Source organism: Polistes fuscatus, unplaced genomic scaffold (assembly GCF_010416935.1).
Source record: "Polistes fuscatus isolate 324 unplaced genomic scaffold, CU_Pfus_HIC Scaffold7, whole genome shotgun sequence".
Lineage (NCBI taxonomy): Eukaryota > Metazoa > Arthropoda > Insecta > Hymenoptera > Vespidae > Polistes > Polistes fuscatus.
In genome coordinates, this window is record NW_025113151.1 from 7818273 (window position 1) to 7843864 (window position 25592).

The 25592-nt window shown below is 30.1% G+C and overlaps 3 protein-coding genes and 2 long non-coding RNA genes across 7 annotated transcripts; 2 read left to right on the forward strand and 3 right to left on the reverse strand.

Moving 5' to 3' along the window:
- Positions 1-1323: 1323 nt before the first annotated feature.
- On the reverse strand, positions 1324-1935 carry LOC122524407. The gene is made up of 2 exons (XR_006305532.1): positions 1905-1935; positions 1324-1475 (listed from the first exon to the last, which is right to left on the reverse strand). It is a non-coding gene; the product is annotated as an uncharacterized LOC122524407 (long non-coding RNA).
- Positions 1936-4422: 2487 nt separating this feature from the next.
- LOC122524314 lies at positions 4423-13115 on the reverse strand. Of its 2 annotated transcripts, XR_006305502.1 has the most exons (8): positions 12962-13115; positions 11764-12011; positions 11557-11676; positions 9654-9860; positions 8519-8762; positions 8058-8318; positions 6971-7109; positions 4423-6021 (listed from the first exon to the last, which is right to left on the reverse strand). It is a non-coding gene; the product is annotated as an uncharacterized LOC122524314 (long non-coding RNA). The 2 variants fall into 2 exon arrangements; XR_006305501.1 differs by lacking the exon at positions 4423-6021 and having other exon boundaries at positions 6925-7109.
- Positions 13116-14670: 1555 nt separating this feature from the next.
- LOC122524139 (60S ribosomal protein L35a-like) lies at positions 14671-15894 on the forward strand. Of its 2 annotated transcripts, none has more exons than XM_043646235.1 (4): positions 14671-14749; positions 15237-15496; positions 15569-15727; positions 15827-15894. In XM_043646235.1, exons 2-4 carry the CDS (start codon positions 15239-15241, stop codon positions 15848-15850), a joined length of 441 nt encoding a protein of 146 aa, XP_043502170.1. In that variant the 5' UTR covers positions 14671-14749; positions 15237-15238; the 3' UTR covers positions 15851-15894. The 2 variants fall into 2 exon arrangements, with proteins under 2 accessions (XP_043502170.1, XP_043502171.1); XM_043646236.1 differs by having other exon boundaries at positions 14723-14811.
- Positions 15895-16168: 274 nt separating this feature from the next.
- Positions 16169-17790, forward strand: LOC122524137 (SPRY domain-containing protein 7). Its single transcript, XM_043646234.1, has 5 exons — positions 16169-16274; positions 16355-16632; positions 17025-17302; positions 17374-17476; positions 17569-17790. The coding sequence occupies exons 2-5, from the start codon at positions 16530-16532 to the stop codon at positions 17664-17666; spliced, it is 582 nt and encodes a 193-aa protein (XP_043502169.1). The 5' UTR covers positions 16169-16274; positions 16355-16529; the 3' UTR covers positions 17667-17790.
- A 3630-nt stretch (positions 17791-21420) lies between these two features.
- On the reverse strand, positions 21421-24761 carry LOC122524096 (heparan-sulfate 6-O-sulfotransferase 1-B). The gene is made up of 4 exons (XM_043646178.1): positions 24186-24761; positions 23205-23608; positions 22552-22731; positions 21421-21920 (listed from the first exon to the last, which is right to left on the reverse strand). Exons 1-4 carry the CDS (start codon positions 24634-24636, stop codon positions 21603-21605), a joined length of 1353 nt encoding a protein of 450 aa, XP_043502113.1. The 5' UTR covers positions 24637-24761; the 3' UTR covers positions 21421-21602.
- Positions 24762-25592: the final 831 nt, after the last annotated feature.

Sequence of the window (25592 nt, forward strand, 5' to 3'; positions counted from 1 at the left end):
ATTAATTCCTCCCCTCTACCCATTTCTTCAATCAAACAATTTTTGTAAGTTTTTAAAAAATAGTAAATGAAACAATAATGAAAAAATCTAGTGTTAAACGAATTTCCAAATGAATTTAATTAATAAATTGTAACACTATTCCAACGATGATCTGAAACAAAAATAAAAACAAGATTATATAGACCATTGATATAAAAACATTATTATAATTATTGAGAAAATGTTTTATATAAAATTGACTTACATTTATTCTTCAGTGATGAATGCACGATGGGTATCCTACCCTTAGGATGACGATGAGCACACGTTTAAACCGAATAAAAGAAACTTACGGAGTTTCTTAACCGAGCAAACGAAACTTTTACATACGGCGTACAACACTGACTTTACTTTCCGATTCTTTTATATTTTATTTTATCGATGCAACACACGAGTACCTCATTGCCTACGCGCTCGATTGCAATGATGTTCTGAAACAGAAAAAGAAAAAGAACAATTAATATCATCGTTATAATAAAAAACCATTGAAATTACCATAGAAATGTTTCATAGATAAATATACTTACTTTTAGTCTTCATTGATGACTGCAGGATGGGTATCCTACCCTTAGGATGACGATGATTAAAATAAAATAAAAATAAAAAAGCTGAAACATACTAAAAATTATATTATAATATTTCCTGAATCATTTCTGAACGCAGAGAACGCTTTAAAAGATACTTTATCATGAATATTCAATATTAAATATAAAAATAAAATCTATGAGAATTTACATAATTAAAAGTAAAAGTTAACAATTATTTGTGAAATGTACCAAAGTATGTAACTATTTTTTTTTATAGTGCTTGCTTTGTATTTTAATATACAAATTCAAGCAATATTAATTTCCTTAATCTCACTACTTGTATAAAATTACATAGAAAGTATTTAATGTTAATAAAAATATTAATTGAAAATTTTTAAAGTTATCTAATTAGCAGTTGTCTTTATCAGCAAACTCAATAAAAAGTAAACTAAAAAATAAACCGTTTGTTATACTATTCTATGTAATGAAAAACTCTTGAAAATATTTAAACTAACAGTATAACGTTAGAAATAAAATTATTCAATAATATAATACGTTGTTACTTCTACTGGTCTTAACGTGTCGAAGGATGGAAGGGGAATGAGCATCTCTCTCTCTGTTTACCCTTGAGTATAACGACTGTCGGTGATGTTGTTTTTATCTCAGCATTGTTGTTAGCTCGAGCATTGCTGAAAAACATAGAGACGTATAAATTCATGTTTTGTTTTCTTATTCTCCTTCTTCTCCCTTTTTCACATTTTTGCTTTTTTTCTTACACACTTTCTCTTACACTTCTCTACGTTATTAAAAAAAGACATAGCTTACCTCGACAAATATGAAAAGAAAAAAGTACACAACAATAAGGTTAGGTATGGATATTCGTGCTGAACTCTTCCAATACTCGGTAACCTAAAAAAAATAAAAAATAAGGATACATTAGTACAATATAAAGAAAGTCAAATATATGAGTGTATGTGTACGAGCTACCTATACTTATGCATATATGCCTGTATGTGTGTGTATGTGACAGGAATCGAATTTAATACGAAATACGATCTTTGAAGACATTATTATGAAAAATAATTAATTAGAGAATCATTAGAGATGCTAGTAAGTATCGATACCGTGAAAAAAGTTGAAAATTAGAAAAAAATATTATTAACTAACATTGGCGAGATTTGACGCGAAGCCTAGATACATGGATGATTACATTTTCACAGATATCTATCGAACTTTTCAATATTACGTTTTGAAAACACTCACGTATAAAACTCTTGTTTGTTGCTATCGTTTGATATATAATAGGAAAGTGTACGTTAGAAAATATTTTTTAATTACCTGAGATTAACGGGACAAAGTAGTATCCATGCGATCTCCAGCACCGACGCCGCGAAAAGAAAGAAGAATAATCAGCAAAGAGCCCTGATTGGCTGACAATTATTTCGGCCGATTAGCTGATAGTTATTTACACGTAAAATGACCAATTAGAAATTCCTAATAACCATATAGAAATGTAATTCACGCACACAAGCTTGCTCCGTCACACGTACTTGCTGTAGCTCGCCTTTCTTCATGACCACGCTAGTCAAGCTTGATATGATAATTTATTTATTAAATAAATAAAAAATTTATTCTATTTTTCTATTTAAGGTACACGTATCTTTTTAATATTTAAAAAATAACGAAAAGAATAAAGACAATATACACTAAAAACTTTGTCACATTGCACAGAAAAACCCAATCGTATAGAAAAGAAACATCGTTGCAAATATTTTAAAAACAATTGACATAAAGCACTATAGCCATCCTCCAAGAATTAAAATAACAAGAATTTTTCTATATCAATACAGAATATGGGAATTTATACTTTCATGGTTGGCATGAGAGATGTCAATTGTTTTGTTTCAATTTATTTTAATTCTTTAAGGATGGCTATAATGCTTTATGTCATTTGTTTTAAAGATTTCTATAACGTGGTTTCTTATCTATACGATTGTGTTTTTCTGTGCAATGTGATGTCAATTGTTTTAAAAATATATACAACGTGGTTTCTTTTCTACACAATTATGTTTTTCTGTACAATTTTTAGTGTATACTATCTTCTTTTTCTTCCTTATTTTTTAAATATTATAAAGGAACGTGTACACCAAATTGGAAAATAAAATGCGTAAGTTGTTAACATATCAAAGTACTTCATTTATTCGTAAACATAATTATTAAACACGTAAACGTAATTATTAAAAAACATTATAAGTTAATTAGTTTCTATACATGAAATGGATAAAAGGAACAAAAGCGAAAGGAATAAGAATATGATATTAATTAGGGATTCAAAAGAAACTAATTACAATTATAATGTTTATGGTAAGCGGTCTTTGGCTAGATTTTACTTGCAATGGAATGTTTAACATATAAAATATGTTAAACATTATACTGAAAGTAAAATACCATTGCCCGGGTCTAACCACGAGGAGGTAACCGCTTCCGAAGACCCACGAGGGATGTGCATCCTGAAGATGTCCACATCCGAATTAAATTTCAAAGAAATAAGATAATCTGACCAAAAGAACGATTTTAAGGATTATCACTCTTAGTCCTAAAAGAAACTCATAAAATAAAAATATATTAAAATTATTTTCGATTCAAAGTATGTTAATAAGTATGTAATGCATATACTAGTACATATATGTGTCTAAATAATCTGAAATATAAAGAGAGTGCATTAGTGCATTAAAATAATTGTTAATTAATCGATAGAAGTGTCTATTGTTGTTAAAAAGATCGGAGTATATGTTCTGTGATTCCTCCTTCTCGAAATCCACCGTTGATCTGAGTCATTATCCTTTATTAAAGTTCTTTTGGTGAAAGTTGTTTACAGGACCTTCCGAACGTTGAGCACGTGTATAAAAAGAATAATAAGCCTATTTAATAAAATTTAAGATAAAAACGTTATGATTTTCGTATTTTTATCTATTGTATGTAATTATTTTAATGCTTCTGCGCAGTGACGACTTCGGAGAGTAGGGGTAAATTTTTCATCTAATAAAACATAAAATCAAAATTAATTAATATTCAAAATACGTTAAAAAGTATGTAATGTTTAAATAAATATATATGCGTTCAAACAATCTTCAATATAATGAGAGTGTATTAGAATATTAAAATAATTGTTAATTAATCGATAGAAGTGTCTATTGTTGTTAAAAAGTTCGGAATATATGATCTATGTATCGTTCCCTTCGAAATCCACCGTTGAAATGAGACGTTGTCCTCTATGAAAATACTTTTATTGAAAGTTGTTTATATGACTTTCCGAACGTTGCGCATGTGTATAAAGTGAATAATCCACCTAATCAATAAATTTAAGATTATATACCGGGTGATTTTCGTATTTTTATTTATTTAATGTAATTATTTTAATGATTCTGCGCAGTGATGACTTCGTGATCGATATTTCGAAAATAAATTCCATGTAACCAGTCAGCGATTATATTAATTGTTAATACATTGACGCTATATTTGAAAACATAAATATATATTAAAGATAATGTATGAGTATATAAAACATTTATTTATACTCCACGTACATCATAAATTGTTTAAATAAATATACAATAATCGAAAATATAAATTAATTAAGCTTACCTGTACGAAAAAGAAAGTTTCGATATTCTTTATCGATAATGCTTGATACTCTAGTGTATTTTAATATGAATTTAAAATAATCTTATAATAACTATTTGTTATCTGTGTACAACAACAGTATTTACTATTTTACGTTTAAAAAAATGTACTGTTATTTTTAAATATTAGTTAAATTATATTGCATGGACATTATACATATTGTAAACGATCATAAAAATAATTTATTTTTATTTCTGAGCACAAATAATGAAAACTACATCTTCTAGAAATACAATAGTGAACAATTCGAGTCTATAACATTTGCGATAAGAAAAAGAAGAAAAAAAGAAACGAAGTAGAAGTAAAAGCTGAGAAAGAGAAGGAAGAGAAGTAGGAGAAGGAGGAGGAGAGTACAACTCTCGCTAAAAGGAAAAAAAGTGTGAGAAATCAATTAAAAGACAGGTGCAGTGATTCACGTTGCGGTATTTCAATTAATTTTTCTAGCATACGAAAAACTGTATCACGAGAAAAATAAATCGCTATTTTAGAATATAAAATCCAATCGAACGATTCCCAAAACTCTATTGGTAAGAATATTCTTATTCTTCCAAATAAAAAACAAGAAGAATGTTTGTTGAAGACAACTTGTTTGTAAACTGTCTATCGCTAAAAAACTCTTATAATTTAAGACCTTAGGTTTTAACAAAAAGAGGAAGATAGAAAGAATAAGAAATACAGAGAGAGTAGGAGAAAAACAGGGAGAAGGAGACAATGAGTACCAGAGAGAGGGAGAAGGTTAAATGTCCTTACTAGAGGAACGGAATAACCAGTTACTCTGACTGATGCGTTGAGCCACGACAAAGGATATCTTGGCTTGAGAACGTGGAGTAGTTCATTGAAGAAAAAGGAGAACGCCTTGGAAGCAATCAAGGTTCGGGACCAAAGAGCAGAGACTGACTAACTCATTTAGCTGGAGCAGCCGGAACACTTAATGAAGACAGTGGCGAGAAGACAGTAGGAGCCACTCGCCAGTGATGTTCTTCTTCTTCTTCAAGAAGAAGAAGAAGCAGAAGCAGAAGAGAAAGAGGAGAAGGAGGAGAAGGAGGTAGAAGAGGATGGTAGTATCGATTCCGTCTTTCGATTCAAGAATGGTTAAAAGTAGACGCTGAGACTATGCTTGCTACCCTCCTCTACAATAGAATGTTACACTCCGTGGACCTGGATAAAAGCGAAAGCGTGTTGAGTCTAAGAGTTTCAGGTGAAAAAGAAAAGGTAGGTTGCATTGGAGAAGAGAAGTGAAGGGGGAAGTTTAAGGTGAAGGGTGGTAGGTAGAGGTACTACCCAAAGAAGAAAGGAGTTCTTTTTCTGAGAGACTATAGAAAAAGCCTACCACCTTTCCCTCGATATAAATACAAAAAAATAGAAAGAAAGAGAAGGTATGAATAAAAATGAAAAAGAAAGTTTTTTTTTCACCAATCTACAATAATCGCCTCGTTCATTCGGCTGGCCAATGAACAAAAGAATCGTGTCTTTCTAAGGATAGGATTATATCTTATACATCTATTATATATTCGAAATTTGTGTTAAATAATTAAAAGTAAAAGAAGAAGAAAGAAATAGAGAATAAATTAAAAGAGAAGGAGGAGGAAGTAAACGTGACCACAAGAAGGAGAAAAGACTTTTTTCCACTGGTACGCTGATACGAAAAGTCTTATCGGATGGCACTGGGAGTCGGCACATACTTCAGACCGACAGTGCGCTGACTGTGGACGATACTCGCAGATGGTCCGCGACGATAAGTGACCCTCGTTGCCAGACCAGACTCTTACTCCTGCAAAAAGAAAGAAGAGTAAGAGAAAGATAGAGAGAGAAAGAAACAAATAGACAGAAAGAAAAAAAGATAGAGAGAAGGCTAGCTAAATAAAAGAAAGAAAGAAACAGAAAGAGAAATAGAGAGGGGAAACTAGCTAAGTAAGAGAAAAGAAGAAAGAAAGACAAAGAGAAAGAGGGATGAAGAGAGGAGCGACGAAAGTAGCGAGAAACGTTGAGGAAGAAAAGGGTGGGAGTGATGGGAGAAAAGAGAAAGAGAGAGAGAAAGAAAGAAAAAAGAAAGACGAGAGCGGGACCCCGATGTTTCCGTGCGAATGGAAACGGGCATGCAATAGAAAAGGCCAGGGCTCTCCAATTTGCTGAGAGCTCTCCATCTCCCAAGCCCTTCTTGTTCTTTCTCTTTCTCTCTCTTTCTCACTATTTCTATATCTGTCTGTCTCTTTCTTTTACTCCTTTTCTTCCCTCTTGCTCTCCCTTTCCATCTGTAAGCTATACCTGTCCTTTTCTCCGTTTCCAATCTTTCTACCCCGTCTTGCATCTTTCCCTCTCTCTTACTCTCTCTCGATATTCCCCTCATCTTAGCATCAGAGTTTCTGTTTTCTGTGTATTCGCACCTCCTCTCTTCTCCTATCTTATTACGTTTGTTTTCCTCCATTCTTTCAGTTCTAAACCCCTTTTACTCTCTCTCTCTCTCTCATCTTTCTTTTCTTACCACTTCTCGACGAATTCTGTTCTTGTTCTAGTTTTTTCTCCACGTGCCTATTTCTCTCTCATACTCTCTTACACTCTATTTTTCCTACTCTCTTTTTATCCTATTCTTTTTTCCATCTTTCTTTTTTATATTTTTCTCACTCTCTCTCTCTCTCTATCTCTCTCTCTCTCTCTCTTTCTCTTTTTAAGTCTCTTTTTCTATTTTGCACAGTTTCTTAGTATTTCTCTTTTTAGCTTACATTTTCACAAACTCGAATGCACTCGACCGCTAATGGCAACATTCGTTCGTTCGTTCATTCCTTCGTTCCTTCGTTTCTTCGTTTATTCTCGAATTGGGTAACCAAGGTAGCTAGCTATTCTTCAACTAGTATGTTTCACCTAAAATCGAAATACGATTCTTAAGATAGGATCTAGCAATGACGATGACGTGTTCTATTAAATGTAAGAGGAACTAGAGCTGAATGGAAAATAAATTAGATGCAAGATGCATAACTCGTAGATTACGTTCCAAACGTAGTCGACGTGTTAATATGCTTTTCCAAGACACGCCACTACGCGAGATTATTGAATATTTCTAAGAGACCGAGTAAAGTTGATTAATATTCAATTAGGACCTTTTTTTTCTTTTCTTTCTTTTACGGTTCAATGTCGAGTTCAATTCGTTTGTAATATTGTGTGAAATTAATTTTATATTTTTTCTTTCTTCTTTTTCTGAAATAAATTATAAAGAAAATATCGAATGAATATATTTTGTTAAGATCATGAACACAGTTCAATACTTCATTTAAAGTAATTAAACTGATATTAAGAAAGCTAACATAAGTATAAATAATAATAATATTAAAAATGAAATATTAAAACAAATAATAATAATTAAATCAAAGAATTTAACTTGAAAATAAGTTAATCTATCTATCTATTCTTTATCTCTTTCTAAATTTTCTTGTAATTAATTAATATTGAAATTAATTTTGTGCGCGTAAAAAAGATTATGAAAAATAGATAATTGATATCAATCTGATTAAATATCAAAAATGGAATATTAAAAATCATAACAACTATCTATAAAAATATAGTAAACTATAAAAATAATTTAGTCTACGTTGGTATCACTTCCTTTAGTTCTTTTTAAATTTTTTCCAAGCTCTTAGAAAACGTCTTTGTGTTTTCGATCTATCTCGTTCCCTTTCATCTCTCGAGCAAATCAAAATGTGTGTACGTGTGTACTCTCGAATTTATATGGGTTGGTGAGACGGTTGGGATAGAAAGAAGAGGAGAATTTCCGATAACGTGGTGCAAGAACCTCGAGGATCTTGTCCTTCTTACACGAAAGGGATCCAGGAAATTGATCCAGCTATGGAGATAGCACCGTCGTCGTCGTCATCGTCGTTCTCGTCGTCTTCGTCTTCGTCGTCGTTGTCGCAGTGAAAATTCTCAGACAGCTGTCAACCTTAGGCAGTCTTACCATCAGAGATCTTGTTTGTATGTAGATACAAGAAACGTCTTAGCAGTTTCCTCGTTGCGTGTACGACACCAACCTGCCAGTTTCGTTCCTTCCCATCTCTCACTTTACCAAACTCCTATCACCTTTAAAATAAGCATCGAATTGATCATCTTGATATTATCTTTGATAACGTACCATATTAGATAATGTTTCTATATATTTATAAATGAGCTGGTGTAATTAATATAATATTTTCGCATGAACATATATTACAATTTTGTAATATATTATTTAGATATATACTATGTTATATTTTATTAAGATAAATATAAGAAAGTTGTACCTATTCTCACTATATAAAGGATTTATTCACGAGCAAATAAATCACGCTCTAAAAGTTCAAAACGGGCTTACTCAAAGTCCTTAATTCTCATAATTTATTTAAACGATGAATATACCACCATTGCCTTTGCCATTTCTATAAAATCCGTAAAGACTCTAATACATCTATGCATGTATATGCATACGTAGAAACGTATACAGCAGAATTTTGAATACCCGAACATTCATTAAATAATAATTTTATCCTGAAAAAGATATATAAATTAAAATAATTACAATAAAATATTCAACGAAATATATACAGGTATACTATTATAACATAGAAAACATCTCTTCTTAAATACATCTCCATAATAAATATGCCCATACATAAATGTAAATTTATATATATATACACATACATACATAAACATAGGACAAAAAACATAAAATTTCTCATATCGTAGATATGTAGTAAAAATATATATATCTATATACACATAGACGTATATTTCAAAGAAAGAAAATCAAAGAGAATTGTATCGCATATAGGTAGAAAAGACGAAAAGAGGCGTATCGTGTTCGGAGGAAAATCTTCCCCAGTTTATAGCTTGTTTTATAGACTTCCCGAGCATCGATTCACAACACAAAAAAGACGACGATCAAGGTGTTACGATCGATGTATCGATCTTTACTATACATAGTCAGGTCGCAACGAATCCGCCGGCGACTACGACGACGACGACGACGACGACGACGACGACTGTTTCATAAAATCCTAGCATCATGAACATCGTGAGTATGTATGGCGCGTATGACAAGAGCTATTGTAATCCATATGTGCCTATTGTATGGCATACGTGCGATGAGCACAGCGGAAGAAGCAAGATACGAGAGACACGCTAAAGAAAAAAGGCCCTGAGAATCGTGCTACTATATAATCTAAAGAATACATGTACTTTATATAATATATATGAGTATACACATATGTGTATGTATGTATATACATGTATGTGTTTATATAGACATATATGTATATTTTTATATTTAGATATTTATACGTATATGTGTACAAAGGTATCCAGTATTATAGAAACACACAGTCACACACATATATCTACGCATGTATCAACGCTTTGAGAAATTCAATATTTCACCTTGCACTACTATCAAGTAAGATCCGTGCGTTGAAAATTTTTCCAGGAAAATCGTCGCTTTTCACCGTTATGTTCGTTCCTTCTTCACAAAACGCAACTGATCTACTTTGTGAATTCATGTATGTATATATGAATGTATGAATGCATACTATATCTATATTTTTCCAGATCGTCCATCTTGTTACACGCTTTTATCATTTATCAAACCTACGAATACAAATATTTTATGTGTTAGATAAATAATATTACGTTAAATAATATTCCAATATTTTAAATCAAATTTATAGAGAGAAGATAAGGGGTGTATGAAAGGTAAAGTAATTTACTCTCTCTCTCTCCCTCTCTAAGGTAAATAAGAAAGAGAATTGAAATATGTGCTGGTAATTATGACAGCAGTCTAATTGTAAGCTAAAAAGTTGTCAAAATTGATTTATTTTATATCACAATTATGTATGTATATATATATATATATATATATATATATATATTATAAAATAAATCCTAAAATCAATTCTCTTACACAATTACTTTACTCATTGTTAGATTACCGTCATAGTTACTGCCACACATATTTATATAAGTTAAATATATTATAATTATATAAAAATGTACACTATAAATATATAAATTAAATATAAGGTAGATAAAAATAAAATGATTATAGAGATCAGAAGTAACGAGAGAGGAAAGGTCGAAATAGCGATTGTGCGGAAAGATAAAGATAAAAATTTCGTGGCACGCTCTTATTCGTCGACACTCTTTCTCTATATTTTCCTCTCTTTTTCCCTTTCTTTCTTTCTCAACTCTTAGCCCCTGGTGGAAAGACTTGAATTATTCAAACAGGTTTTTCCGCGATGTCTGCGTTTTTCGCGGTCGCCTTCTATCCTGTCGAGCTTTCTAAGAAAGAATGAAATTTTTACACCGAATCTAGCACGTTATAGACAAGTCGTGCATACGTTGACCTCGATACTACCTTCAATGAATTTTCAGGAAATAATAATTTTTCTTCTTTCTCTCTCTCTCTTTTAAAAACTTTTCTTCTTTTTTCCTTTCTTCTATCCACCTTTCTCTTTTCTTCTCTTCTATGAATAAAGAAAATCTTTTACAGATATTTATACAAAAAAAAAAGACAAAGAGTAGACATTTTTCTATTGGATAACATAATTAATCAAGGTAGATATATACTATCGAAACTATTTAATGTAATCGCATAATTAATGACGCCTACGAAATGAACCGATTTGACGTTGCATAAAGCCTTAATATTTGCATGAAAAATGATGCCACTTTACCGATAGAAGTTTCGGACTTTTGCCCGGAAGTTTACCCATCTACTTACATAAATTTATTGTCCGTCAACATCTCTTTCTCTTTCTTTTTCAAGAGAAAAGAAGAACGAGAGATAGGTATATATATATATATGTAAAATATACAAAAGGTGAATGAGAATAAATAAAAAAAATTAGTCTACCCACCTATCACCATAGTGAAAAAATTCTACGGTTACGATTACTCGATTTATCATCGCGTGATAAAACTTGTATATTTTTATTTCCTCCAACCAACCACGATATACTTATGGTACATACATATACCTATATCATAGGATTCCCTAAGGATCTCTTCTCGCCTCGTATACTACGGGAAAAGAAAATAAGGTGTGAAAAGAAGAGGGAGAGAGAGAAAAAGAGAGAGACGAATAAAAAATATTAACAAGATAGAATTCCAACATTGATCATCCTACTACACTAAGAAATATATATTTACGAGATAAATGTGATAGTTACTATAATAGAATAATACCTATTTTAAAAACGTTAACAGAATACAATATCCTCATAAATATGTAATAAATTAAAGAAGTATAGGATATCTAATTAATAAACTTGAATAAAATACTTACATTTTCTTCATAAATTTTTAATGAAATTTAAGTAGTAATCAAAATCAAGGATTGATTTTTGAACAGGATAAATCAACTAGGTAGGATCTCTATTAGGGATGAAAAGGTTAACCTTAGATCCTGAAACACAGAATGCGGATAAACATACAATAGATAAGTAGGTAGATCATGGATCTACGTTGGTTGGCAGATCGCATACGTGAATACCTCATATAGTCTCGGCTATACGATACAGTAGTGTGTATTAGTACCGGTAATTCCAGCATGATGCACCGGACGTGGATCACGCTGGAAGATAGATGACATTGTTTCCTGAATCCCTGGGGAGACGCCGGATGACGCACGGAGCTTTGAGAAATAGGGATGAGAAGGAGAAGAAGAATGGAACGAGAAGAACGAAACGAAAGATGTCTCGATAAATAATCTATCGCTCTGGTTTACCTCCTGACACAATCCTGAAATCAAAAAATCTTCTTTTATCAGAACTTTGTAAAATTGTTATCTAAGAAATCTTCTTTTATTGTGATTTTCTTTTAAAACATAATAATACATTCTTTAAAAAAAGAATCATGTTTATCGACGAGACAGCTAGTAGTTCATCTTGTGATTATTCTGAAATCAAAAATTATGCTTTTATCATAACTTGGTAGGATCATTATCATTACAAAAATCGTCCATAGTAATTTTCTTCGAAAATAATAATATTCCTTAGATAAAGGAATTAAATAAAAGAATGTACACGTTAATGATAATGATGATTGAGATAGCTGGTTCATCTCGTGACATTTCTGAACAAAAAAATAAATATACTTTTATCAGAACTGTGTAGGATCATTATCGTCGAGTAATCGACTACAGTGATCTTAAAAAAAAAAACAATCGTTCGAGGGAGAAATCATGTTCGCTCGGATAATGACGATGATCGAGACGGAAGATTCATTGAGGGCAAAAGAAGAATAAAAAAAAGAAAAATCCTTCTGTTAAATCATTAGCCAGTGAGAAAACAATGCCTAGGATGTTTCCGGACTCGTTTAGTCGACGGAAATGACGCTGAATGAAATTCACCAAGCAAGTACCAACGAACACATCCATCCTCTCGATAATTCTCGGGAATTCCGCTACCTCTTATTTTTCTCTGCGTGATTTCGACACAATGGGATGAGGGAAAGAGGAAACGCTAAGGAGGGGAACACTATATGAGAGGAGGAGAATGAGACGAAGAGTAGGAAGATGAGGGTGAGGATGAGGAGGAAGAGAAAGGAGAATGAGAAGGAGAACGAGAGGGAGATTGAGGGTAAAGCGAGTACGAGGGTGAACCGAGGGATGAAAACGCCTAACATAAATCTCCTACCTGCTTCGAGGTCGCGTGAAATAAATCCAAACGTTTTGGTGGCAGCATACCTACCGCGATTTTATTTTCTCCTTCCTGTGAGCTTTTCTTCTTGAAATATTATATTGCACCAGACGGACGTTTAATTTGAGTGAGAGTTGCCGCCATTTTTTTCAAACTGCCAAAATCTATGACTAACGTAGTAGTACAATCTGAAATTAAAAACTTCTTAATATAACCTAAATACACATTAATTAATTAACAATTTCAAACAATTATTTATTAAAATTATTAAATAAAATTGTATATCAATTAATCCTTCGAAGAAAATATATATTTTCGATTAGGAAGAAAACGTGAGAGAGAAAAAAGAACGATATCATTTCATTTTGAAATATTACATTGCACTGGACAGACATTTAAAGCAAGTGAAAACTGCCGCTATTATTTCGAGCAAATAAAAATTCTACCATGTCAATAAATTTTCGCGAAAAAACAAGCATAAAATCTGTCACTATCGAATTTCCAACGAAATAGAGAAAAAGAAGGATCCTTTTTATTTTTTGAAATATTACATTGCACCAAACGAACATGTAACGTGAATAAGAAACGTCGTTATTTTTTGGAACTACGAAATCTATGACTAACGTAGTAGTAGATCCTAAAACTACTTTTTAAATGGAATCTACTTATCGACTGATCGAAAATATATTGAAGAAATGATCTGTTTAAATAAAACCATATGTCAATAAATTTTCAAGGAAAGCAAATAAATACGTTTATCGAATTTTTCACGAGCAAGAAAAAAACGGAATGAGGAAAAGAGAGAGAGAGAAAGAAAGATCCTTTCCATCGTGACGATTCACGAAACGGAAAGGATCGTAACCGAAGGTAAAGCTCGAAATGCGGTAGATTCTGCACGCAGGCGTGGTATACATTCTGCATCGGATAATTTGCACGCTTCGCGAAGCAGAATACTCGATTTTGAATTTACTCGTAACAACCTTGAGAGCAATAGAAAATAACGATGAAAAAATGGTAAAAGTACTATAAAACCGATATGCGAGCTCTATCCTTTTGTGTCGATAACTTGAACGATCGATAAATTGAATTTACTACCCGTCCAAATTTCCTTCATCTATTCGTTGTAATATTCTCTAGTTTCATTACAATGAACGATTCTCGTAATATTATACAAAGTTAAATTATATTATACCTGGTTAAAGGTAGAAACTTTGATGCGTACATTGTTTGTCATAATAGACATGGATTATTAGAAATTCCTTGTTCTCTATAATGCGTTATTTTTGAAAATGGTCACATTGTTCAATCGTTTATGATATAACCTTATACTCGTAATATTCGTTGAATATTTCATTAACTAGTAGAAACCACATATTACCTTAAATTCAAATTGAACTATTAGTCGAACATTCCTAGTGATAAATTGCAAAGAATTTCTGGGTATATAAAAAAAAAAAGAAAACTGATAATACGAATTAAAAATATTGCATTATTAACTTACTTATTATTCTATGTATATTATACTTATGTGTATAATTATTAAACAGATAAAAATCTATAATATTAAATATATAAAAATTATTAAAACTAACCTGAAAATCCTATGGTACTTAAAAGAAAACTCTTAAATACGCTAATTAGGGAAAAATAGTTCCTTGGGAAAATGCCAAGAAATAAACCTGTGGCGGCATCTACAATTTAAACGATACTTGCTCTGTCGATAAAATCACATTTTTTAGTTAAAACTTTTCTTCAGCAGAGGGCATTCTAGAGAATGCTTCTGCTTCTAGCAGAGCATTTCTAGTGTTTCCTGTCTTTTTAGAACGTGATAAATATCCGGTACGTCTGTTCCTTATGTGCTTCTATAATTATTTAAACATATCTCTATAATTAATAAAAAAGTAAGACAGATAATAGTGAGAATTTGTTTAATGTGATGTTAAGGTGTAATACGAAATTTAATTTAACAACATTTTGCAAATAATCTTACGATTTCAACAGATTCTAAAAACTGCTTTGTATCACGATGTTTGTCTTCAACATAATAACGTTAAAAACAGTGAAATAAATATTTCATTTTTTCAATCATCAAACAATCGTTATTACAGATCACACTTTGTGTGTTTATAAAAATAATACATTGATTGATTTAAACATGGTATAAGTTCTTAAAAAGAACTTAAAAAAATAAGTTTTATTGAAAAATTAAATGAATACTTATGAACCTCAATATATTTATAAATAATATAAATATTGATTATAGTGATATATAATTGAAATGCACAAAACTCTATATATTACTTATTGTAATAACCTTTTTTTACAGAAATGGCAGACGTTGCTGCGACTCCTAAATCCAAAACAAAAGCTCAGAAGAAGCCAATAGAAAAGGCTTCAGAACCTGTACCGTTAAAAAAACGGCCTTTCAAAAGACATGGACGTCTTTATGCTAAGGCTATTTTTACTGGTTACAAGCGTGGTCTTCGTAATCAACATGAACATACAGCTTTATTAAAGGTTGAAGGAGCGAGAACAAAAGGTGACTCTGATTTTTATATCGGCAAAAAATGTGTTTACGTATACAAAGTAAGTGTTTTAATATTGAATTATAATAATTTGACAATGAGAGCATATAGTTACAAATATTTATCTTTTCAGGCTAAGAACAGAACACCTGTTCCTGGTAAAACTACAAAAAAAACAAAAGTAAGAGCCATTTGGGGTAAAGTAACGCGTCCACATGGTACTAGTGGTTCAGTTCGTGCAAAATTCAAGAGAAATTTGCCAGCCAAAGCTATGGGTCATCGCATTAGAATTGTAAGTAGAGATTTTTTTTAATTATTAACTATAGATCACAAATTTCTCTAAATTTAAATCAGAAAGGTATAAATTTTTATTTTCTTCATTCTATTGCAGATGCTGTATCCTAGTCGAGTTTAATTTTATACGTAATATAAATAAATAAATAAAAACGTAAACATCAATTTGATTTATAATTTTGTAATATTATTTATATAACCTTCCTACAATAAATAAGACTATCCTATTAATTATATAATAATTATAAAAAAAATATGATGCACATGCTTCAGAATTGCATGGATGAAAATATAACAAAACTTAACCTTTAAATTTTTTGAATTCTTGCGTCATATCGATATAAATAGCTTTTTATCGTAAAAGTTGATAAACGTTATAAATTATTAATATTTTTTAATTATCTCTTTTAACGTAACTTAAAAATGCAATAATAATTATAAAAAGAACAGTTAATATTGATTAAATATGTGTCAGTGAAGGAAGCCATTTTCTGTTACCACACACACAAGTTTTGAATAAGTCGTAGGAATTTACAGAGATTAAAGTAACTATTAATTATTTGTTAAAAATACTGTGCACCGTTAATACCTTTAATAATTTGATCGATATTTACGTGATTTATAGTGATCGAGAGCGAAGAAAAAAAGAATTTGTATGAATCATCAATTTTTGTGGAGGAAAAATTAAATTTTTTCCTCATGTCAAACGATGCAATGTTGTGTTTACTCTTTTGAATAGATCAGTGGAAGGAAAAAAAAAACAAAAAAGAAATAAAGAAAGACAACAACAAACAAAAAAGATGTTTTGCTGTTTGAGAAATTGTTTTGACGGCATTGGGTTTACCGCAACCCAAATTCCAAAAAGAGAACCAAATCCGATTACTTTGGATACAACTCATATGGGTAACCATCATTTTTTCCGCAGAAAAATCATTCAAGTAAATTTAATTATTTGTAGGAATTATATTTCTACGTATTTGTCAATTGATTTTTTTCTTTAATTAACATCAATTAACAAAATAGAATTTGTTTTATTTAAAATTTAATATTGTATATATATTTATATATACGTTTGAGAGATGTTCATTGTTTGTAATTTTATTTAATAATAAAATATCAAAAGAATTGAGACGAAGAAAATAATAACAATGAATGTAAATTTATTAGTATACTTTCGAGAAGCATGACAATTCTTTTTTGTTGTTGAACCTAACCAAAATAGACAAATGATTACAAAGGAATATTTCATTTAGATGTCATTTCTGCTCTCTATATTTTATATTTTTAATTTGCAGGACACGAAGTAGTTATAGTCAAAAATGGTTTAAGAGTTTGTGGACGTGGTGGTGCCTTAACAAATGCACCTCTTGCTCAAAGCAAGAGTTACTTCGAAGTTAAAATACAGCAGGGTGGAATATGGGCTATTGGATTAGGTACTAAATCTACAGATCTTACTACTGCGATTGGAGGAAATGACAGCGAAAGTTGGGCTCTTAATTCAGATGGTATTTTAAGGCACAATCAGCAAGAGTTGCACAAGATTCAAAATCCTGTAGAGGAAGGAGATATTGTTGTAAGAGTAATATAAGTTGTGTGTCATTTAATAATAATGGGAATATACACAATTAATGTTAACGCTTTTAGGGAGTGTCCTACGATCATATAGAATTAAATTTTTACATAAATGGAAAATCTTTGGAAGCTCCAATTATTGGTATCAAAGGAACAATTTATCCTGTACTTTATGGTCTGCTTCTATTTTATCTTTCATCTAATTTTATAATGATACGTAGTATTATTTTATGTCATTAATAATTATTATTATAAAAATATTTTCAGTTGACGATGGAGCTATATTAGATTTAATTCTGGATAATTTTGCTCATCCACCGCCTATGGGTTTCGAAAAGATAATGCTAGAACAGTCGTTACTCTAGCGATACACACACACAACATGATATAAATAATATTAAAACGGCTAATTATCAGACAATTTTAAACTATTCCACTCAAAGTACACTTTGTCCATCTTAAGAACAAATAAATGTTGCGTTAATTATATATAATTCTATTTGCAGTTAAATATTGTATACAATAACATAAAAAAAGAATCTTTATTATAATGTAATATATATATATATATACATATATATATATATATATTTAAGAATTAGAGCGACTGCAAAAATAAACATTTTATCTAATATCTATAGTTTTCTTTTTTTTTTTATCTCAAAAAACTATATTAATAACTAAATAATCTTATTATAAGTAAATTAGTGCAATTTGTTTTTGAGACCTTTTTAGTTTTATTAAAATTAAAAAGTTTACAACATTCATTTTAAAGACAAAGTTAGCAGTATACTTAAATTCGATATACATATATTCCATATTTATTACTGTTACTGAACTTCTAATTTGGTTGTGTAGCAACAACGAGTTTAGTAAATCATAATAACAATATAATATGTATGCCTCATGTGTATATGTAATCGTACAATAATAGATTGATCATTAATTATTAATAATGTTTTTTTTTACTGCACGCGCAAGACTATTTACATTTGCATGTATGTTTATCATGTTTACACGCATCTTTATGTAGAATTATTAATTTATAATAATGTAACGGTATGATGTTATTTACACTGACATTACTAAAATACCAACATCTTAGGCCTACTCTTATTTCCTTTATTGGGCTAGTGTGTCATGGCTTTATTCTTCATTGACAATAAATTTATAATATATTTCGATACCAAAAATTTCAAATGTTAAAACTAATTTTTGATCCATACTAATATATTGAGTATATGGGTATAGTTATACACTTATATATATAGAATTACATAAATATTAAAAATAATTAACAAACCAGATGCACACAAAATTTAAACCTTAATTGGATTTCTTTACATAGAGTATACTAAATTTTGTTACATTTATAAAAAAAGAGAAATCTTAAATGTTATCCGGAAGGCAATTAATGAATTATAAAAAGTTTTTAGGATTGAAAATAATTAATAAAATTAGTTGTTAATTTTATTGCTCTAATATTTTGTGACACGGTCGTTGAATGTTTTATAATTACGTCGAACATCGATAAGAAATAACTTTGTTTATACAGGGTGATATAGAATGTATCATTTTTATTCTTATGTGATAAATTCTTCTTCGTTGCATTTAGATATCAAATGCAGCCTTACATTGAATTTTTTGTCTGATTACTGTACATATAATGAGTTATTTATTGTGTCACATATAAAAGGTTGTTTTTATGATTGTGCTGCAAGCATTTTAAATACTTGCAAAACATAGTTAATCTTTGGTCCTTAATATTATTTTTATGCAATTTGTATTACAACATATATATATGCTTATGTATTTTTATAAGTAGGTCATTCGATTGAAAACAATGTGCTTTTATAATAATTTAAATGAGAGCTATATACAGAGTTATAAGTTAAAAGTAAAATTGAAATTAATGATATCTAAATTTCAGAATCAAATAAGAGAATAGAACAAAAATTAACATTGAAAACTAAGGAATCGTTGTATGTTATTCATTTTCGACTCTGTATAAGACTCTTAGAATGTAAGATATATAAATTATATTGTAAAATACATATCACATAAAATTTACAATTCATTATTATTAATGGCAACTATTATATCTACCTTCGCTTGATTTAATTCCATTAAACATTAATTTATGCATTTTTTTTCTTTCTTTTTATTTTACAGACATATTTATAATGTGTAAAATAGCAATTTAATGGCACTGGTTTTCTATTATTTATTTATTTTTATTTCTTTTTTCTTTTATTATCTTTTATTATAGGAATATTGTGTTCATTCGAGAGACCAACATTAAATACATCCAAGAGAGCCTTTGCAACCTATACATTAATGATATATAAAATATTCGCTAAAAAGATATAAGATATATTACATTTAGTTTATGACTGGATGATATGAAATATTTATAATGGTAACCCAGCGAATTGTATTGCACATAATTCTTATTAGGCAGTAATTATTAATAATTAATTAATTAAACTTATAACCACGCTTTCCATTGTTATTTTGAGAGATATAATTAATGACCAATATATCTAATAACTTTTTCTTCTCGATAAATTATTTAAAAGTTATTTTATATATACTATAATATATTAAGTAATTCTACCAGACTGCACTCATTGTTTTGGACGTTATTTGATCGTTTTTTCAGAAATACTCTACGTACTAAATCAAGATATTTTCTTTTTTTTTTTTTATTGTAATTATATATAATTAAATATTTACTATTCAATATACCATGATAATTATCAGATGTATGACCACCGATGCTAGTTCCTTTCATAAAAATCTTATCGCTTAAACTATTTAAAAATTTTTTTTTTTTTTAATAAACCTGATACCATTTCCTTTACAATGCAAATAATCCAATTACAAAATATATATCTTTTGGCATATTTACAAAAGTAATTTATAATCTATATATGATTTATTTTAAAAAGCTCTACTACCAATAAAATTATCATTATCATTATGCCTAAAATTGATAAAACGTTATATATATATATATAATTTGTTAATACAATTGATCACACACACTAGTAATGATTCTAAAAAGAGATAAAACATAATGATTTGAGATCTTTTTTTTGTTCACAGGACCAAGGGTTATATTATATTAATATGATATATCAAATGTTTTTGTTTTAACACACGCAGCCATACGCGCGTCTGTGTGTATGTGTGTTATATATACTGTAATAATTAAAAATAATTCTTAAATAATTATAATAGCTCAGAAGCATACATACTTAATAACTAGATGTCACAACCCTAAGCCAGAAGTAAATTGTTCGAAATATAAAAATCAACTTGTGTATATTAAACGGAGTAAATTTGCTGCCATCATAAGTATCACTCACTCGTATGTATACTCTTCCTTATAAACGCATTTAAACCGAGAGATAATTTATTTTTAAACGTCTATATCTAATTGAGTCAGTAATTACTTGCAATCATATCCTAGAATTTATTATATTACGTATCAAATACGTAATATAATAAATCATGTAATTCATAAATTAGATATGTTAATGTTTTCGAAATCTCAAAGATAATTTTTCTTTTTTAATATAATAACAATAATATTAAAAAGATTGAGACTAATAAAAATAGGATAAGACCTTAATTCGATCTATGATTTTTTGTTTAGCGTTGAAACTACATTTTAAAAATGCACATATATAAAGATATATAGAGATTTTATCACAATTAAAGAGAAATTCTTCTATCCCTAATATTTTTTGTACAAATCCCTTGAATCCTGTTGAACGCACACAAAAAATTTAAATCCTATATGCGTATCTATTATTAAAGTTTTATTTCAACAAATGTAGATGCAATCCCATTCATGAATTAATATTTGTTTAACATATAGGAAAAAATCAGTACTTTTTAATAACTGCATCTCAGTATTATATAAGCAAAGTTATTTTAACCATATATATATGGAAGAGCTTTCACAGAGTGTTTGCAAATGTTTTAAGAATATATAAAGATTTCTTTCTTTACTTTTTTTTTCTTTCCCCACATTATAATTATCTCAGTACTTATTCTTACACGAAACCATTGAAAAGTACCAAGGATAATACCAAGGTTCTTGGAGCTCTCTTTGGTCTTGTCCAAGTAAAATTCTACGACACTTTTGGTAAAACTCACGCAACAAATGCGCCTGATAACTACATGTATATAAAGCATTCTGTTCCAACGCGCATTTCCCTGAGACACTCAGATCCAGTGCAACAGCTCTATGCGTACCATTAATGATTAATGTTTGTTAATATACTCACACACTATTCATTATCCGTAGTATCTTCAATAACGGAGTCCCAATTAAATTCTGTGGCACTTTGTCTTGAGGGTAATTCTCCAAGGTGCTGAAATCGTTGCACAAAATAAGGATCACGATCTTTGAGTTTTCTAAACCTTTGAAACGCAAGTTTCTTTGCGAATTCATATAGTTCCAGATCCAATTTGTTAAGTTTACGCACTGCATCTAACTGTTCAGGTTTAAGAGTGGCCATAGTAGCTGCACTAAGTGTGGCATTATGCTGTTCAAAGGCAACAGCAAATCTCATTCCAAACGTTTCTTCAAATGAATATTGGCCCACCTGTTGTTATAATTAATATTATTAATAATGATTTATAAATATTAAATTTTATTTACATAAACATTATTTAATATAATCAATAAATTTATTTTTATTTTAAATTTAAAATTATAACGTATGAGCATGACAAGTTAATATTCGATATATAATCCTGAAAGCAAAAAGAGAAAAAAAAATTTTAAAGCAACAAGCCCACAAGAATACACTTATGGCTAACAGATGTTGAAGGTAAACAGAGAAATATAAATATTTACTTTAGACCTAGCTGAACTTTAAGCACATGGATGCAACTATACAATGATGACAGAAATATATACCAGGAGAAATATATATACAAAATACTTAGACATTAACGAATGCTACATGCACAAATTAAAACATTACCATTAATAATGAAACAATAAAATAATTTATGTTCTATACTACAAGACTGGTACAGTGAATGGATGAAAAACTGAGAGAAAATTCGAAAAATTTAAATAGAAGAATATAAAACTTGTAAAATATTGTTATTTAAATTGTCCCATAGAAGTGTTAAAGTATGATTATAAACAATAATTTAGATAAACTATTAATGTTATTAATATCATGCTTTCATGCAAATTTGATATTTGAACTTTTAAATTCTTACTTTTTGGAACTCAGTCAACATGAAGAAAGGCATAAATTGTAAATTATGTTTGGCACTAGCCAACATAAGACGATCCCTGTCCAAGCTGCTAAGCGTAGAGTTGTAACAACCAACTATTGACAAATCGGCCAGCATTCTTGTTTGACGATTGCTTGCCAAATTGTATGGGCACGCCATAAACTGCACAAATGATAATTTCAATTGACCAAATAACCACCATAATCTTATTATTTATTGCATATCATCGTATAGAATAAAATAAAGCAATATTACAGCTTTGTGTACATTTTCTATTTGTTTTATTATCAAGCGCAAACTATCCTACAAGTAATGATTCATTGTGGTATTTAATTATTCATAAGACCTTGAATTAATGAGTGTAACAGGTTGCTTGATAAGACTGTATCTATAATGAGATAAAAAAAAAATGAGCAAAATAATGAGATAAAAAAAAAACTACAGATAAGAAGTACAACTGTGGTTTTAGACAGTATATTTCTAAAACATTTAAAGTTTTCTTTTTAAATATAGAAGTTGATTTTTTTCTTGCTAAAAAACAATTTAATAATACGAGCAGACAACTAAATTGTACCTGTAGCTTTATGTTTTTTCTTTTATATATATATATATACTACATAATATATTAATATCACCTGTTCTAAACTAACTCCTTGCCAACTAAGTCCATTATAACACTGCGGTATATTAGCTTGAATTCCACCACACCAATGACGTGCACCTCTCCATGTCGCACCTCTTTGCACATGTCGAAATTCGGACAAATAACGTGCAACAGGATCCCTTATGATAGTTATGTAAAAATATCTACGCTTTATTCCTTCCCCTTCAATTTTGTTCAACTCTGAATCAACACAACTAGTTAATTCAGTCCAGTCAGCGTGTAAGCCACATTTCCAACCAGTAGAGTATCGAGAAAAAAGCCAATTTTCACTGCGGTTTGGACGGAAACAAAGGCAGCGCTTACGTCTTCTCTGACAAGAACACGGTCTCTGCAGATCCAGATCTCTTACTAGATGTTTACCGAACAATGTTCCTCCTTTAACAGAAAGCCATTAGCAACACAAATTAGCTATGAAATATAGAAATGTTTTATTGTTTTTGTTTTGTTTTTTAACAACATAAATAAATACTAAATTTTAATAGAAATAATACATATATTTCATTCTTATATTCTTTTTTTTTTTAAATAGAAAGAACAAGGAAAGGGAAGACTATAGATAATCAAGGAAAGACATAAGCCTACAGCATACTAAACAACTCAACATCTTAGAATTATTCTCTTTCTTTCTAAGATAGGCCCTGCTGGTTTGAGGATGCCTAATGAATAATGCATAGGTTTTAACTACACAATGGTTAGAAGGGAAGTTTCCATGCTTTTATTATGCCATCGCATTGCTTTGGCTTATAGCCAAATAAATCTACGGTTAAGCTCTCAAATTTGATCTTAAATATAGATTCGATAATCAATGGAATACTAGAAAGAACGTATCTCTCTAAGTAATATTGATACAATTAACACCGGATCAGATAAATGTATTGCATTAGGAAGTAACATATGAATGCGATGACAATAACAAGGAAGCATTAAGAATAGCGACAATTAGTTCACTCACCTGTCTTTTGAATATGCAGGAACACCATGACATCATGCGCATTGATGTCAAATTGAAATGTATCGTTGGCAAATATATCATCGTAACCAAGGCTTCCCTGTATGCTTTGTAACTTAAACGCAGGATGTAAAGAAAATAGACCATTCTTGTCAAGCTCTATAGAGACAGAAGATGACAAGGCAGCTGCAGGTGCACCAAATGATAGACTCCCTTCTGGAATTCTTCCAGACTCTTTGACGTCTTGTCGATTGGTCAGGGCACACACGTGATCCGGACAAAAGTAACCGAGATATACGATCCCGGTTAATGCAAGAAATAGACATAGACCAACGAAGATCCGTAATCGAATACGTCGTGTCCGTGACTCCATCGTCCCGGACTTATCGAATAAATCGTCCGGTACGAGGATCGTCAGATCACTAACGCCTTCTGCGCTTAACCGTCTGCCCATTATTTCGGACCATCTTTTTTCACCCGAACGTAAGCAGCAGGACGTTCCGCGCGCCGACACGGACCGACCAAAACTACATACACGCACTGAGTATCGGCCATGACAGATGGATCCGATCTTACCTCCCCCCACCATCTCCTCATCACCACTACTACCTACTACTACCCGCGCTCTTTTCTTTTTTTCTTGTTTTATTTACTTCCTTGACCATTCGCTTATGCTCTCCCTTTTTTCTACATATGCACGTTTCGAAGCGTATAATATATTTATACATGAAATCTCTTTGCTACGTTTTTTTATTTTTCTTTTTCTACATCCACGCTACTTATCCTTTTCATTCTTCTTCTTCTTCTTTTTCTTCGTTACTTATCTCGATACACGATCTGTTGTCTCTGCTTCATCATTCAACAACGTAATTCATAACGGAACCTTTATAAACGTCTCTCTTTCCCTTTTATCCCTTTTTCAAAATTATTTTTTCTTCTTGTATTTTCATTCTGTTTTCGTCTTTTCAAATTTTAAATTTAAAAAATGGCCAACTTCCAATTGGTTAAAAAAGTTTCATTTCCATGGCTCCAAATTTAGCGATCTTATATACCGTTTTTATGATGTAAATATATATTTAAATATATATATATATATATATATATGTATGATGTCGCGTTTGATCGTTCCTTCGTTTGTGTATTGTCTGTCGTAATAAATAAAGTACTTTATGAACTTTAAACGATACAATTGATATAATAAAACGTGGAGAATTTTAAACGAGTGAGATTGTTCTCTAAAGGATGTTTAATATTTAATTAACAATTTAATTCATTATTTGATTATTGTATTAATTTAATAATAAAATGGCGCGAATTTTAAACTTAAAGATTATTCTCTTAAAAAAACATCGAACGATATTTAATTAGTGATTATATTTGATTCGTTATTTATTACAATTAACGATTAAT

Bases quoted from the DNA above. Each gene is read 5' to 3' on its own strand.
- LOC122524139 (XM_043646235.1), top strand. From the start codon at position 15,239: ATGGCAGACGTTGCTGCGACTCCTAAATCCAAAACAAAAGCTCAGAAG. The intron at 15,497-15,568 runs GTAAGTGTTTTA...TTATCTTTTCAG, and splicing joins AATGTGTTTACGTATACAAA to GCTAAGAACAGAACACCTGT. The intron at 15,728-15,826 runs GTAAGTAGAGAT...ATTCTATTGCAG, and splicing joins TGGGTCATCGCATTAGAATT to ATGCTGTATCCTAGTCGAGT.
- LOC122524137 (XM_043646234.1), top strand. From the start codon at position 16,530: ATGTTTTGCTGTTTGAGAAATTGTTTTGACGGCATTGGGTTTACCGCA. The intron at 16,633-17,024 runs GTAACCATCATT...TTTAATTTGCAG, and splicing joins TTTGGATACAACTCATATGG to GACACGAAGTAGTTATAGTC. The intron at 17,303-17,373 runs GTAAGAGTAATA...TAACGCTTTTAG, and splicing joins TAGAGGAAGGAGATATTGTT to GGAGTGTCCTACGATCATAT.
- LOC122524096 (XM_043646178.1), bottom strand. From the start codon at position 24,636: ATGGGCAGACGGTTAAGCGCAGAAGGCGTTAGTGATCTGACGATCCTC. The intron at 22,732-23,204 runs GTGATATTAATA...TCATTTGTGCAG, and splicing joins AAGGAGTTAGTTTAGAACAG to TTTATGGCGTGCCCATACAA. The intron at 21,921-22,551 runs GTAAGAATTTAA...TTATAACAACAG, and splicing joins TGTTGACTGAGTTCCAAAAA to GTGGGCCAATATTCATTTGA.